The sequence below is a fragment of the Simochromis diagramma genome, unplaced genomic scaffold (genome assembly GCF_900408965.1).
Source record: "Simochromis diagramma unplaced genomic scaffold, fSimDia1.1 OVJJ01000676.1, whole genome shotgun sequence".
In the NCBI taxonomy this organism is placed as follows: Eukaryota; Metazoa; Chordata; class Actinopteri; order Cichliformes; family Cichlidae; genus Simochromis; species Simochromis diagramma.
In genome coordinates, this window is record NW_024387466.1 from 390,041 (window position 1) to 406,923 (window position 16,883).

General features: G+C 41.3%; 1 protein-coding gene across 1 annotated transcript; it reads left to right on the top strand.

The window, feature by feature from the left end:
- The first annotated feature begins 34 nt into the window (after positions 1-34).
- On the top strand, positions 35-16,802 carry dhrs11a (dehydrogenase/reductase 11a). Its single transcript, XM_040014649.1, has 7 exons — positions 35-554; positions 12,923-13,132; positions 13,907-14,001; positions 14,500-14,629; positions 15,510-15,602; positions 15,691-15,756; positions 15,838-16,802. Exons 1-7 carry the CDS (start codon positions 423-425, stop codon positions 15,877-15,879), a joined length of 768 nt encoding a protein of 255 aa, XP_039870583.1. The 5' UTR covers positions 35-422; the 3' UTR covers positions 15,880-16,802.
- The last annotated feature ends 81 nt before the right edge of the window (positions 16,803-16,883 follow it).

Here is a 16,883-nt window from a genome sequence, read left to right on the forward strand (position 1 = left end):
CGTGAGAGTTCAAAAATTAAAGTAAAAACTTTGATTTGCAGGAAATGCATGAAAGCAACATACCTTTGTTGTTGTTCTCGTAATGCCCGGCGGGGGGCGGCATTTAACCACAAAGGGGGGAAAAAAAAAAGTATAGGCCCCAGGGCTGAAAAAGAAAGTGGGAGGTGATGTGAACCAAACATTTACTCACGCCTGGACTTTTCATATTTCGGCCAGAGGAGCGCGTGGATTCGGGTTTACACGCAGTGGTTACTGCTGTCCTGGATGCTTCAGACTGATACAAGAGCCTGAACCTACTACAGCCTTAATTTTGAACCTATCGCACATAATAGCTGCAGTCCCAGCTGTAGGAGCTTAAACTAAGCAGGTAGAGGTGCAGCATAGGGGCGGCTGTTTTGTGTAGCTACAGTGCCGGTGGAGAGATGGAGCGGTGGAAAGGCAGAGTGGCCCTGGTGACCGGCGCCTCGGTGGGAATCGGAGCCGCTGTAGCCCGGGCACTGGTCCAGCAAGGCATGAGGGTTGTTGGTTGTGCCAGGAATGTCGACAAAATAGAGGTGGGTGATTTTAATGAAAAATATCAATTAATGTTGTGAAACAAGTCGGTTCGACTCAAAGGAGAAGCTAGCTCTGTTTAAAGCAACAACAAAGTAGCTACAGCTAGCTAACATCAATTTCAGCTAAAAACCTTTAGCCCCAGTATCACAGCCAGTTAAATCGATATTATTTATTTGGTCAATTTAAACACACGGTTTTATAACAGATTGTGCCGAAATTCAAATTAAAAAGGTCAAACGGTCGTAAGAGGTGTAAATAATAGCTAAATTCCGACTAGCTAATGTTGCCAATTTTCCATATTACTGCTGGGACATTGTTGTACTTTGGACTTCCACTCAGAGAAAGTACCACCCATTAAATCAGAAGGCAGTGATGCTCCTATACCTGCACCCCCACCCACCACATAGCCAGCCACACCCCTAATTCATTACGTTTTCTATTATTCGTTTCCCTTTCTCTTGGTTAATCTTCCCCAGCGACGTCAGTCAGAAGCTTTATTGCATTTAAGTAAGATATACTAGTTAACTGACTATTGTGTGGGACAGAGCCCACAGCAAGAAAAGCACGGATTCAAAAACAAACAAACAAATGACCCATATTTTCTTCTTACATAGCCAGAAATAGATTTTTACAATCTTATTAACCGCCTGATACATTCAAAGGCCCAAATGTTATTAAACGTTAATTTTACATAGATTACATAGATAACAGTGTAATAAGCCTAATGTAATAAGCATTTTTCAGTCAAACATGAATAACAAGTAAATCCAAAACATAGAAACCACCAGCTTTACACCCCTCAAGTTGTTGTAAAATGTGTGTGCAAGTATTATCTATACTTGTTTAGTTCATTTTAATTTAGCTCATTAGATTATGTTAAACAATATAATAATCAAAATGCATGGAAAATGACAATGTTATTAAAAAATAAATTCTGGAGAAGTTCCACTGAAACTTTTGTTTTGGTCCGTCTGGATGCACACACATTTTGCTTAATTACTGGTATCACAGAGGGCTTACATAAACCCCACTATGATAGTAAAAGACTCATCCAGTTACTATTTAAGTCCCCCTCTCATAACTGAATGTAATTAGTGTTGTGAGTGATTATGTTTGAACTGACATTAACTCTTTGAACTGTGGATTTGATTCAAAAAATATTTCAGTGGTTGACAGAGGAACAGGCAGAAACTCTTTATAGTACTGGAGTAACACCCACGCTTCCCCAGAGGTAGGTGTTATAGGCCCTGTCCCACTAACTCTTGCTTAACTGTAAGGCGGTGCACCCTGCTTAACCTGTTGGCCAATTATTAAGCTTCACGTCTTGTCAGCCCAGAGATTCCAGTGCTGTGTTGCAGAACGCCTACTGCATTCACACATCGCCACCTTTGAGACAGCCAATGTGTTGTATTTGTTAACTCTGTCATATGTGTATATAAAAGGTGTTGTACTGTATGTATCCTTTAAGTATGTCAGTATTTGGATTCTTAACATTTTCTTTCCTTCTCATGCTTTAACATCAGTCAATTCCATTAAATTAAATATTGCTATGCAACATTCCTTTCATCCATTGATGAAAATGAATTAAACTGAATGACTTTTAATGCAACTTTCAAAGATGAGAACTTTTCTAGCCTTCTCGGTAGCTTCTAACAGCACATTGTGAAGAACTTGGGTTAAAGTTCCAGTGAAAACTTAAAGATGTGACAGTTGCGCTCACTCATCAGTAACCCAGTGCTTGTCTTCTGCTCCCAGCGTCAAAATGTTATTAATCACTGATGTTAACCATCAGTTTAACTGATGCTTCCAGCACAACCAAGGTTCAAACATGTAAGAACAACTTAAACCGGTACCGATGCGGGCTTGGGTAGTATTTTTTGCTAGTGGCAACATTAGTGAGAGAGCAAGCACGCATGCAAGTTTAGGTTAGCCAGCTAGCTGCTACGTTGAATATCAAGTAATTTCTCCACTTTAGTACATAAACAACCAAGTGGCATTTTAGCCATCAGGGTGAAAGCTACAGTCAGCATCACTGGAACTTGTTTGTTTTTTGCAATCACATCCAAGGTTGAGCTCTCAATGTGCTGGCTAATGCTAGCTTGCCCGGTGTAGATCTTAGCTATCCAACATGAATCAGGTTGTCATAATTATACTTAATTGCTAGTCTCTTTATACAGCATACAGTACATGAAATCATGTGTTATAGCACACGAGCAACTGAATAATGATTGGATGTCATTTAAGAGCTGGTGCTGGGATTGATAACAATGATTGAGTTCCTTTAAACAAAGAGATAAGAGATAAGAATGTGCCTTTTTTTTAATAACCAGCAGTTTCTGCATCTCCACAGTTTGCATGAACTGTTTGCATTAACAGTTTGCATTTCACTAACCTTTACAGGATTATTGTCGCAACATATTAGGAACTCCAAATGCCGTGTTGTTGTGAAAGCGTGAATTACAAGGAGACAAGTTGGTGTTTTCGGTCTTTTTTCATTGTTTGTGTTTGTGACTCCAAATTGCCCATAGGTGTGATTGTGAATGGTTGTCTTTCTCTTTGTGTTAACCCTGTGACAGCCCAGAGACCTGTCCAGGGTGTACACTGCCTCTCGCCCTATGGTAGCTGGGATAGGCCAACCCCCCCTAAATTGATTTGCATTGCTTTTAAGTTACTTTTTTTTAAACTGCAGTTATTGCACAAAAATATCAGCTGATTCTGAGGGGGTCAGGTAGTAGGCACTCATTGGTTTGTCCACTAAGTGACCAAGCATTGAAGCACTTTTTTGTGATTTATAATACATAGATACAAGCTTCAGCTAATAGTTGTTTATGAGGGTGTGAAGAATGAAAGGTTTCTGTCAGATTAAGGCAGAACCATCACTCGTACAAGACTTTAGAGTGTGTGTGTGAGTTGCAGGACAAAGACAGTATTGTACTCTCCCTGCTGTGTAAACTGGGCTCTTGCTGTAGAGCTGGTATGCTGCTAGTGGGAAATGCAATGTATCACAAAGCAATTGTTCTTGAAGTAACTTCAGTTTTTTATTCCTTTTACTCTGGGAAATAATGTTGCTATAGTTAGTGTTTTTAACAGCTGCATTATCCCTCGTGTTAGATGAGCTAAAACAATGAGTAAAGTGAGAAGATTTTTTTGTTTTCTGGGTAAAGAAAACTCTGAGAAAGTGGAGTGGAGAGTAGTGGCAGCACTATTGGTTTGTTGTCTGTGAAACTATAGTGTAGGCAGTAGGGGAGCTGCAAGCTGGAGGGAGACATGTGGTCACCATGGGCTTTGTGCAGGAATGGAGACAGCATCCAAGTAGAGGAAACACGGCTTCTCATTTATTCCTTTGAAATCTTGTAAGACCAGTGGGAGAAGCTTTTATTTTGTTGGAAGAGGCTCTTGTAAAACGTGTCCATGTGTTTTTTGAAGATGCTAAACATTTAGAAATGGCGTTCTTGCAATCTTAACGTATGCCAAGAAAAGCATGATGCACACATCATGCAGGCACTGCATCATAGTAGCGTAAAAGAAGGGGGTAAGGAGGGGCACAACCAAGCAGAATTGTTTTAGAATGGTTTAGTTTGGCCTAAGATCTGACACCAAAGAAGAAGAGCACACTTGCTGATTTGTTCATCTTAAGACCTCTGAGTCACTCAGGCCTGCACAGCTCGTATGTGCATGTTGTTTCTGCTTACACGGTATATTAGGAGGCAGTAATAAACACACATTCATAAGAGAATGAACGTGGTTGCTATTCATCACAACGTGAAGAAACAGTCATGGAAAATCTGAATATGATAGTGTGCCGATCACAGAAAGTTGATTCTGTCCATGTGGATGTTGTGTTTTCAATAATGTTTCTCCCACTGAAAACAACATCCAGAAGTACAGAATCAAATTTGTGGGATTTCTTTACCTAGACAAATTGAGTATGCATCAAGATACTCTACTATACAGAGTTTTATTTTATTAGATGACTTTATATTTATTAGTTAAACTTAGTTTTGTAAGTTAAATGTTTTGGTAGCTTTTGGAGCATGCTAGCTGCAAGAATATGAAAGTGATGTGACTTCCTGTGTGGTAATTGTAGTAAAGTCAGTCTCAGAAGTCTCTGTTTTAATCTCAGTGGGTAAAATGTTTGTGATAGATTTGTCTGTTAATTAACACTAATTACCAGGTAACCGTGTCTGTTTCCCCATACACTGTTAACGAGACTTCTTAAACAAAATTTCTTTCACTTGGCATCCAATTTTCTCATAAATCTGTCTACTTACGGACCCATAGTGTGCCCAGAATGCAATCCTAGAAACCAGTAAATGACTTCATGATAGTAATGTCTGCCTCTTACATAGTCATTGGTCTTAATCCACACTAATTCCAGAAAGAACATTTGTCTGGTCTCTCAGACTGCTAGCTTACTTGTGTTTCCTGTCCTATTAAAAAAGTAGAATGGGAGACAGAGCCTTCAGATTTAAGCCCCTCTTCTGTGGAACCAGCTCCCAGTTTGGATTCAGGAGACAGACACCCTCTCTAAAAAAAATCCTGTCCTGTCTACCCTTAAAGTTTTCCTTTTTGACAAAGCATATATTTAGCTTTGAATCAGGTGACCCTGAATCTTCCCTTAGTTATGCGACAGTAGGCCTTCCCATGAGGCAAGTGTTTTTTCTTCACTTACCTAATTTGCATTTAATCATTAGTTGTCATTAAAATACTGACTCTTGTAACTTTTGGCCCATCTCCCTCCCCTCACTCCCAAGCAGTCATGGCAGATGGCTGCCCCTTCCTGGGCCTGGTTCTGTCTGAGGTTTTTTCCTGTTAAAAGGGAGCTTTTCCTTGCCACTGTCACCAAATGCTTGCTTATAAGGGGTTCTTTGATTGTAGGTTTCCTCTGTATTATATTAGTCTTTAACTTGCAATATAAACTGCCTTGTAGCGACTGTTGCTGTGATTTTGCACTATATAAATGAATTGAGTTGAATTGAATTCTTTATTTATATATACAAATATATATTTGTCTGTACACAGGTCCATTTGAAGCAGATGAAATCAAACCCAGACATCCAGCCTGCTTTTGAAGCGTTGGACAAGTGAAGCGCATGTCAAAAATCAAAGCTTTGGCAGCTGCAGTTTTAGATCAGATAAATTTAGCAAACATCATTTGCGGCTTCTAGTGCTGAACAGACTGATGGAGGGTTTTGTTTGCAATAGATGCCACAGGGATTCTGCCTAAAGTATGCCCAAAGGAGATAATCTAAGATGAAAAAAAAAATGAGCTCAGCAAAAGAAAACATTCTGGGATTAGAATACTGAGAATATGAAATACGAAAGGCAGATTATGTGTATTTCCTCATCGAGACTGTCAGTGGAGATAATAGCCCTTGAATAAAGTGCTTTTTATTCATTTTTTAAGACTTCGTCCCTGTGATCCAGCTCACTTTATTCAATGGGCTAATAACAAACAGACGTCTGACTCACCGCTTGTTGCACACAGTAGCCTCTGGCACGGGCATCTTTTACGTGCGTGAGTAAATCCTAATTTAAAACTCAAAGCTCTTGGCGGGTGAGCCTGAAGTTTAATTTCAGGCACTGGCTGACCTGCTTCAGCATCATGCTTATTCTGAAGGAGGTAAAAGGTGCTCAGTCATGCTTCTAAAGCTGAGGTGGCACAGTAATAAAGCAATCTACGTCTCTGTCTGCAAATCTGAAGCTGTCTTGACCACCCCCTCTAGGTCGTGTCTGAGCAAACTGTGCTGTTGTTTCACAGTGAATAGATTTTACTGCAGAAAGGATTTGAAGTGGGTCAGGTCAAACAGCTTTACCTATTTGTCTAAAATTTTCTGCCTCACTTTGCATTTTGGCCCTGTTTTAGTACAAATTCTTTCTTTCTTTTAGGACAAACCACATAGTTAAATAGCTGTTTGAACGTTTTCTCCAAAGCTCCCATTTGTAGCAGTATAGTACTAATATATTTGCTGCTATCTCTCCTTCCACATATCCTTTTTTTCCCCCCTCATATCAAATTTCTCTTGAGCTCATCAGGTTACCTCACAGCTCCTTCGGCTTGCTTTTGTCTTACCCATGCAGAAAGCCTTTCCACTGACTGCACGCTTTCCACTTGAGCTGTGAGCTGACAGAGACGTATACCTAATTAATAAACTGTGTTTCCATGGATTCAGTCCCCAGCCCCTATCCCTCCTGAGAGGAGCAACATTGACATAGGCACAAAAAATAAGAGCATTTTCTCAAATAGGAAAGCAGCAGTCCAAACTGCATGTAGATGCAGATTTCTGACACTGATACAAAATCAATTTCTACTCTCTTACTGTAGTCAGAAGTAATCATTTGTTTGAAACTTAATTTTCACTTATTGCATACTGGCAGGCTCTGTGAGAGGAAAGCAAGATACATTTATAACTCTAATACATTATTAAAGCATTACTGAAACACAAGCAGTATTCCTGCATTTTTTAATTAAAAGCAACCTTCTTTTCACTGCTCTGTATAGATTTTTGAAAGCTCTAAATGGTCTTAATTGCTTCACCATTAGTTGGATATGAAGAAGTTAGAAGTCTGATAGATTGAGGCAGCTCAGTGACCCCTACGGGCCTTTCTCCCTGCACCACCGCTGTGCTGTCCTGTCTGTGCTTATCATCCTTCCAGGTGTGAAGTTTAATGGCACTGACATTCTCTCCCCGGGTTTCCTGCTGTGATAGGTGGAGCTCTTCCTGTCCTATCCTGTTCTGTACTGTCAAAGACTTGCTGGAATCCAGTTTTCTTCCTTTTTGCATGTATGATATGTGAAATTGTGTGCGGCAAAACGTGAAGTGCAGAAGGACCGAAATGTCTTGAACACTGTAGCAGCAGGTCAGGATCTTTGAATAGAGGAGTTTTATGGTGCTATGTACTCCAAATCAGCGACGAGTTCACCAAGTTCCAGCCTTTTTTTGAGGCTGTGGGGTGGGGGTGGGGTGAAGGAATGCAAATTGGATTGTTTTCACTTCATCAGCAGCCAAACTGGATTTGTAATTGGGTGTTTGTCTGATATTGGAGACGTTTTATGGCTACTCTAGACTCACATGTTAAATAGGCCAGGCTGGCCCACTTTGAAAGTTTTCATGTTGGATCAACTCTCCAGTGTGTGTGGGGGGGGGTGGGGGGGGGGGGGTTGTTTTTTGTTGTCTCCTCCGGACTCAGGTCATCAACAAATTTTGCATGCGTAGTGATGTGGTTCATAGCCAGCATCAGGGTGAATGCGTAGTGATGTGGTTCATAGCCAGCATCAGGGTGGCAGTGAGCGCAAAGTTGCCGTAACGACAGCCACAATCAGGTGCACAAACAACCCATCACATGAGCTGTTAAACCAATGTGATGCATGGAAGCTTCACCCCCTCAGCATGTTTCAACTACAAACAGAACTGGAGAGCCATTTTTTAAAAATCATATGATGCCCTTGTGAATGTAAGAATAAAGGCTGGATTTTGTAGTTATTTGTTATTGACACATAGTTGAAAAGTTTCCCCATCAAACTGTTTTCAGAGGCTAAAAGACATGCGTCTACCTTCACTTGTGCATTATCACTTGGTTTTTCCAAAGTAAAATGTAACCACACTGGTTGCACCAGTTTGTTACACAACACCTGGCTGCCTGCAGCACCTTTAGCATGTCAGAGTTCTAAAAGCATTTCTTTGGAGCCAGTTACATATACCTGGTCATGCACACGTAATCATTGGTTTTAGATTTGCATGCTAGTGTGTTTGAAATCAAAGTCAGTGTGCACACTGTGTGCACACTGTGTGCACACTGTGACATTTTTGTCAAAGCGCTGGGAGGCATTTTCGCCTTCTTCTTGATCCCTCGTTGCTGGGAACTCCCCAGCGTGTTGGTGACTTACTAAGAAAGGCTGTAATTATTTTCCGTATCTCCTTGTCTTGATTAGAGTGTTCTATGAGAAAAGCACTATAAAACCACCCTGTTCAACCTTTAGACCTTTTAGTGGCAGCATGAACACAAGATAATTGCACAACCGTCCTTCCTACCCTACTGCAATCCTATTATACAGCTTACTTTCACCCTTGACCCCGCAGTCAAACTGTGAATGACACTTGAGTGCATTTTCATGTCACAGAATGATAGTTGAGCTGTAGAGTGAATGACACAGCTTAGCAAACATAAGTGTCTTAGCCCGATCTGTGGCTACAAGTTTTTTAAAATTATTTTTTAAAATATCCAAATGTTATTTTGGTTCTCTGTTTTGTGATTGCCCTGACTTTTCATTGAAGCTTGCACTTGCCATCTTGTGCTTGTATTCTTCTGCCTTCCTATAAAGCATACTGAAAACTGAGTGTGTTTTGATAAGCTTTATGCAGCCTGCTTCAGGATGCATTTTCTCTTTCTCCCTCCTTCTGTTTCACTTTCTGCCTGCCAACACGCTCTCCCTCCCTCCTCCTGAACACTTTTTGTAATCACTGGACAACAGCCCCTGTAATGAGGATGAAAATGCATCGTGACAGGCTAAATTGTTTTGTGTGTCACCCAGGTACTTAAAAGACTGGACAGGAAGGATGAAGAGGGGAGGGATCACTGACTGAATTATGGCTGCATTACATCTTTTGATTTAGTTTTTTTTTTAGCCACCTACCAGACGAGCCACAGTGCCCTATAACACAGTCCCTCCCTTTTTTTCTTTTTTTTTTTTTTACAAGAGAACTGAGTCAGCCTGAGACTAATCTAATTTTTCAGCTCTCTCAGCTCATGGCTGCTGCCTTGTGCTATTGATCTGGCTCACCACTTATAGCTTCTCTGCCTTCAGCACATTGGCATCTTTATTTTTATCTCTTCTAAGCTGCTTTGCTGGTGTGTTTTACACCAGTTCCACATGAGTGAGTGAGTGATTGATAAACGTGGTGTGGAACAATGATGGCCCTTCCTTACTTTGACGACCAGCCTCCTGCAGGGCGTACAGGCCGCGAATGTGACTATTACATGTACATGAGACTGCTGCAGGGCACTTTGTAAATACATTACTCTAATAGTCTGTTATATCATATTTTGTTGTTTGAATTTCATTCACCTCCTGTGTTATCAGTTACTTTACTACTATTTGATAGGCTTTTACAAGACAGTCTAGTCTCAACAGCAATTTTCTTGGCTGACTTAGATTTCCCCAAAGCATGACAGGCTGGTAAAGATTCTTTTTTTTATGTCCAGTTTACTTTTCTACTTTTCTTCTCTGCAAATTGATATTTTCATATAAACCCAATTACAAAAAAGTCTCATACCGAGACTTCTTTCCTCATACCGAGGCTGCTGGCTTGTGGCTGGCTCTGATGTCCATGTTCAGCTCGGTGAAGATGATTTAGGTATCGGATTAGATTTGTTATTACAAACGTTTTTGTGGTGGTCCCCCCACGGTTTACTTTCCCAAACCTGGTGTCTTCACTCAAGTGAAGAGCTTCCACACTAACAACAAGTTGGTGCATGGCTGTGACCGTGCAAGTGATTATTTGCCTGTGCTGCTGTGTGTGTATATGTTGTGCATGCCTGAAACATACACTCATAATTAAACATCTATGAGATTGACCAGCTAAGTCAGTCCCTGACCAGTTGGTTGGTAGATCTCTTGTAAAAGCGTTTACATTTTGTCAATCTTGTCCGAAGAAACATACCATCCATCCGAGGTGTCCTGGGGGACACTGTGTTTTGCTATTTAACATCACTGCTAGTTGTCATTGTCTTAGGGCTTTTCTAGCCTGTATCTTTAACCTCCGAAGACCTGAACTCTTCCACAACATGCATTTTTAATTTCTCTTTATATTTGGGCATATTGGGGCCCAATGAATGTAAAAACAAAGAATTACCAGATTTTTTCTTTTTTACCTTATTTTGGTTTTTAAGAAAAATAAGAGCCACATATGAGGATATTCGTTTCAAATTTTGATAGTACAGTGGCAGTATAATGTCCTGTAAGTGGATATCAGGCCCATGTAGAGCAAAATTGAGTATTTTAGTCTAAATAACCCAAAATGTGATGTCCACATATGTGGACGCCGGGTCCTAGGAGGTTAAAGTTCTGTTTCACAATACGCCAAAACATATTTCATTGGTTTAGTTTGGATGGTGATGAATGAATCTTGGATTTTCCAACTATGCTGCTGTTGTGTTTTCAGACCTGGCTGCTTATCTGCAGGACAGCATGCTCTATTGCTGTGGCCTTTATGAGGTCTGGTACTAACTACAGTGGTGCATCTGGTGCCAGAACACACCTACATACACAAACACACAGAGATTCACAGCCTGAGACTTCCTGTCGTTGGACCGAGATCACACCCGGTTTGTTCTGCTGCTCCCGCTTCAGCCACAGTAACACAACTAATTCCCCCTCTCTAACAAAAGACTGGCCCTGCTTCCCCTTTACGTTAAACTCCACAGAGCCTCTCCAGCAGGCTCTCTGCCTGCTCATTCGTGCCTGAAGGCCAGTCTCTAAACGGACTCAGGCAAGTGTGAAGTAAAGAGGGCTGGTCTAAAGGCAGCTCAGATAATTGACTTATTGTAGTGAAACAGACCGCACTTCACAGCTTACCACAGGTAATGTGCATAAAGGGAGCGGTTCACCTGTCTACAGCACGAGCAAAAGAGTTGCTTGTAGTGTTTTCAGCGGTTTAGCATTTTAACAGCTTTGTTTGGGTAATGCCTTCTTTCTGGATAATCCAAGTTAAACAGCTTAAAGGACGAGCAGGGAAATCTGCACGCTGCGACATGTAAGATGGGGGGCATTCTCTCTATTATACATTTTAGAGAAAAACATCAAAATGATTCCTCAATCCAATATCGTCCTGATTATAAAAACAGGCTTTAACGAGTTCTCTAAAGGGGTGGCTGCAGAGGAATCATGTTCAGACTGTACTGTAGATCAGGTGCCACAATATAGTCATATAGACATTGTAGATAAAACAGTATGTGCTACATTTGGTGAGTGACAGCCAGCTCTGTTCTGCTGTTTTTAATCATTTATATTCTTACTACATCCTGCTGTGCCCTGATGTAGGTGCCTAACGTAACAACAGCTCATCACATGTCATTTCTGTGACACGTTTGATCACATAAGGTTTTGTGAACTTTGAACTATGAGAAGATGTGTGTTTTATCTTTACAACATGCTCTGCTTGTAAAATGGGGTTCATTTGCAGGGGAAGGGAGGGACACGGAAGTGTGATTAGGTCTTTATTGGCTAATGATGTGTTTTGGGCAGGTAAACTCTTCTGAGTGTCGGGAGCGTTTGAATAAATCATCATTTTCTCAACATGTTGTGTGGCCGCTTGGCATTTTGGGTCTCTTATCTTTTCTCTGGTGCACAAGTTGGCATCTCTGCCAAGGCTATGATTGATTGCTTCTTGTATGCCTGGCCAGCAGTACAAAGGGACTTACCTGTAAATAATCCCTTTTTGTTTTCTTATGTGGGATTGAGACCAAAACCAACATTTACTGTTGATTGTTCACATCAGTGAGTTCCTGTCATGGATACTACAATTGCTAACCAAGCTAGCTAGGATGGTTAGAGAAAGAGTACACCCTGGACAGGTTTCCATTCTGTATTATAGTGTATGTCATTTAGCACTTATTAGTAGATACCTACTATACCTGTATGATAAACCTGTAACAGTTTATCAAGGTATCTTTCTAACCAAGCCAGCTAGCGTTGGTTAATAACTTGGCACTCCACCCTCTTGTTCAAATATGGTAATTCCTGGCTTCTGTGAGGTGACTCGCAGTGTTTGTCGTTTATATGCAGTCTATGACAAATTCTAACACCAGTGCAGTTTGAAACATTTTATCCTTGACATTATAGTGCTGTGCATCATTTTGGAGTTCCACCTGCCCCCCACACCCCTGCTGCCTCTGTCTTACTGGCACCCAGAGCAAGGCATCAGGTGACTGGCACAGCTGTGCCTAGCAGGGGGATCTGTGTCAGTTTGTATCGTACGCCGATAGTGGTGGACGGCCAGCTGACCTGGTTAGAGTGCAGCCTGCTCGACCTGTAGCGAGCTCAGCCTGTCCGTATCAGTGCAAAGCTGGCGTCTTCTTATGAGGGGTCATGATTATGATTTTGGTTAAAAGCGGAATTTCGGTTAATATGCTTCTTATAATTGAGTGGGGGAATCATTGGGTGGTTTGACTGACAGACTATCTAGTTTTTTGGTGCTGTGCTGTGTGTTCTCCACGCGCTCCTGAGTGGGTGGGTTGTTTGATGTAATCTTAATCGTGGTCTTGAAAGTTAATCAGTTGGTCATTAACAGCACTTGACATTTTGTAGTGATTATTCTTTAACAAATATATCAGTGCAGTCAAACTGGGTGTGATTTATCTTTTTCAGAAGCTGGCAGCAGAATGTCAGAGTGCGGGCTACAGCGGCACGCTGATCCCTTACAAATGTGACCTGTCCAATGAAGAGGAGATCTTGTCCATGTTCTCAGCAATCAAGACACTGCACAAGGGCGTTGACGTATGCATCAACAATGCTGGACTGGCCCACAATGAGCCTTTGCTCAGTGGCAGGACAGAGGGCTGGAGGAACATGATCGATGTGAGTTGGATCGCTGACAATAATATTAACGCAAAAAAGGGAAGGTTAGAGCTTCCCCTTATGTGATATTGATTACTACTATTAAACAGTGAAGCAGAAGGAGGAGGTTGCTCACTATGAGTCCAAGTCTTGTTTTTGTGTTGTTCAGTGAGTAAAAGCACACATACACACTGCTCCCTCCCCTCACAAAGGCCGCTTCATTGGCTCTGGGGAGAGACTCTGGCACAGCAGAGGCCTGTTAATGAAAGCCAGCACTATGTCTCTTGTTGAGACTTTTGATTCATTGAGCTCTTGACCACTGGAGACCCCCCTGCACCCAACTCTCTGTCTCCAGAGTCCAGCATTTCTGGCTCTTGCTCATCTGTTGTCATGGCAGCCCACTTGAACGTGTACAGCAGTGTATTTTTAGCCTGTATTTAATCTGCACACTGACCTTGTTTGGTCACCTCCCCCTATCTTGCTTGCACACTCATGGTAACCTGCTCTCTCTCAATGTCACTACGGAAGCAGTTTGGAGGCTACAAGCTGGACAGGAGCAGCAGGTTCAGATGGTTTAACACACTGACCCAGTGAACATTAGCCAGCTTTCATCATTGGAAATTCTTTACAATAAAGTACAAGCAAATTTCACAAATGATTCTCATTTTCTGTCTTTTTTTTTTCTTTTCTTTTTTTAAGTTGTAGTTGAATGGTTAATACACCGATGTGTGAATACATGCATACTGTAGGTTATTTTAAAGTTAAAGAAATGTGCTGTGTTCACCTCTGCTGCAGGTGAATGTCTTAGCCTTGTCCATCTGCACCCGTGAGGCTTACAAATCAATGAAGGAGAGGAATGTGGACGATGGCCACATCATCAATATTAATAGGTAAGCTATACAAGGAACATACAATTCTAGGAACAAAGCTATAGATTAATGTGAAAATACCTCAGCCAGTTTGTTCTGGGTGATTTTAATCCTGCAGGCATTAAGTAAAGCCAATTTTAAGCCCCATCTGGCACATTTTGGATGTAGAGCAATGCAAAGAACACCCACATGTTGAACTGAAAACTGTTTATAGATTTGTTATATTAGCATTTATTTTTATCAATATAGGTTTTCTTAGAATTGCCTTAATTAAAAATGGGAATTTAAACTTTGACACAAATGTTGTTTAGAGCTATAGCTCTGTGAGTGTTTTAAGGCTATAGAGATATCCGATATTAAGTGATACAGAGTTTGAAATCTAATAATGCACTGGTTAAGTCATTTAAAAGAACACCACAGGAAATTCAGAGGATTGGCTGCTTGGTGTTGAATCAGCGTTGAGCTACAAAATGCAATTACCGGCTCATATATCTTTCTCGTCTTTCTCATTTTCTACAGTATGGGTGGGCACCGAGTGGTGCCAAGTGCCGATGAGCACTTCTACTGTGCCACTAAATATGCTGTGACTGCTCTGACTGAGGGAATACGGCAAGAGCTTCGAGAGGCAAACACCCACATCAGAGCCACAGTGAGTTAGTCGTTGCATTATAGTGCAAAGGTTTGTCTTTAGCTTAGTGAAACATGGGATCACATAAAATCCAACAGTGTGAAGAGGACTCCGAGCAGACAACACAGAAGTAGTCCAGCATAAAGTGGGAGTGTTAAGCCTAAAAAGCTGATACTGTGTTGAATTCAGTTTGGATGAGTCTGTAATGTTTGTTAATAATAATGGATTGCATTTATATAGCGCTTTTCGAGACCCTCTTCCCCTATTCATTCACACACTGGTGGAGGCAAGCTACAGTTGTAGCCACAGCTGCCCTGGGGCAGACTGACAGAAGCGAGGTTGCCATATCGCACCATCGGCCCCTCTGGCCAACACCAGTAGGCGGTAGGTGAAGTGTCTTGCCCAGGGACACAATGACCGAGACTGGCTAAGCCGGGGCTCAAACCGGCAACCTTCCGATTACAAGACAAACTGCCAACTCCTGAGCTACGATCGCTCGCTGTTAAATGTACTCCCATGGAAACACTGAGGATGACGATGATGATGGGCTCGCTAGCCCACTTTCTTGTTAGTCTGCAAAATCGGGACGATTCCGGTCACAAATGCCTGGAAATGCTTGCAAAAATAAACTGCACAGTATGTTGAAGGTGTAACAATCATAATTTTGTTTTCTCTTCACTTCTATAAAATGCGTTTGAAAGCATGTTTTGAAGTTCAATCAGATACTTGATTTGACCCTGCTGTTCATTTTTAACTCACACACGTGTGTTTAATTATAAAGAGTCGTATTTATTGTATATGTGGTATCTTTAAAAGTTTTCATTTTGACGCCTTCATATTTGTAGACACCTTGACCCTGTATATAAAGAGCACATTTGTCATTCATTTTCCTGCCCTGCAGTGTATATCTCCTGGAATAGTGGAGACGGAGTTTGCCTTCCGACACCACAACAGCGATCCAGAAAAGGCAGCTTCAGTGTACGAGAGTATGAAAGTAAGGCTGTGCACATCACTGAAGTCAACAAATGTGAAATTATCGATCTGCTGTTGTGCTAATAAAACCTTTTCCCTCTGCTTTGCAGTGTTTGAAAGCAGAAGACATAGCCAGTGCAGTCACATTTGTCCTCAGCGCCCCTCCTCACGTCCAGGTATTTCTGTCTGTCTGGGACTGTTACAGTACTGACTTGTAGTTGAGTGGTAGCTGATTCCTGCGTGTTTTCTATCTTCAGATCGGAGATGTGCAGATGAGGCCAGTGGAGCAGGTGTCATAGCAGCAGAAGAGTGAGCTGCAGGAGGAGCAGACAGACAGCACCACGGTGACTCCTTAGCAGCCTCTGCTGGGCAAAGATTGTGGGGGATGGGATGGTATTAAAAAATCAACTACAGCTGTGTCAGGTCTGCAGGGGCGGTGGTCAACAAAGGCAGAAGGCTTAAGGAAGCTGTGCAACAAAATGAAGGGCATGGACTTTGGAAAACACTACAAAAATACTACTGAGTGCAGCAAAGTGGCATGTGTGAATTGTTGGGCTCAGGGCTGAACTGAGCCAAATCCAGACTACAATAGGAACAAATAGAGAGAGAGTTGCTGCTGTGTTGTGTGGTCATCTGCTTGGCCATCACTTCAGAGGGAAGCGTATGCCATTGATTGCACGATTTTATTTCTTTTTCCATTTGTTTGTTTTTTTTGTAGTTTATATGACATATCTTTTTGAAATGAAATTGAATTGGTAATTGCTGTTTATAAGAGACAAGTTTTTTTCCATTTCATTTTTCTAATAAATATTTTAACTTTTGATTAGAGATAGATGTGGGCTCACATTAACTAAAAGCTAGACAAGGCTAAGTAAGTCATACCGACAGTAACCATAAGCAGTCTGTGCATCCTGCCACCCTTACTACCTTTATGTTTTCACAAACATATTTAACACATTCATTCCAAACACATTCATATTCAGCATATTCCATTCATAAGGAGAGAAACCCTTTGTATGTGAAGCATAGGGGCATCTCCCTTTTTTGCCTGTATAACTTCAGATGTTCTGCACTTTGTATTCATTTCTGAGGAGTTACAAGAAGGACACACTGGAAAATTCTGTAGTGGAGGAAACTAACTCTGTGCACGTGTATTACTAGAACCATGTACCCTTCTGTTGGAACTTTCTCATTAAATGAATAAATAAAAAGTCGCCCATAAGTAGTTATGTTTCTGTTTTCTGTAGATGTTGAAACTGCTTTTATTACACCTGACATATTGAATCATTTTTTATCATTGGTG

Bases quoted from the DNA above. Each gene is read 5' to 3' on its own strand.
- dhrs11a (XM_040014649.1), top strand. From the start codon at position 423: ATGGAGCGGTGGAAAGGCAGAGTGGCCCTGGTGACCGGCGCCTCGGTG. The intron at 14,002-14,499 runs GTAAGCTATACA...CATTTTCTACAG, and splicing joins CACATCATCAATATTAATAG to TATGGGTGGGCACCGAGTGG. The intron at 15,757-15,837 runs GTATTTCTGTCT...TTCTATCTTCAG, and splicing joins GCGCCCCTCCTCACGTCCAG to ATCGGAGATGTGCAGATGAG.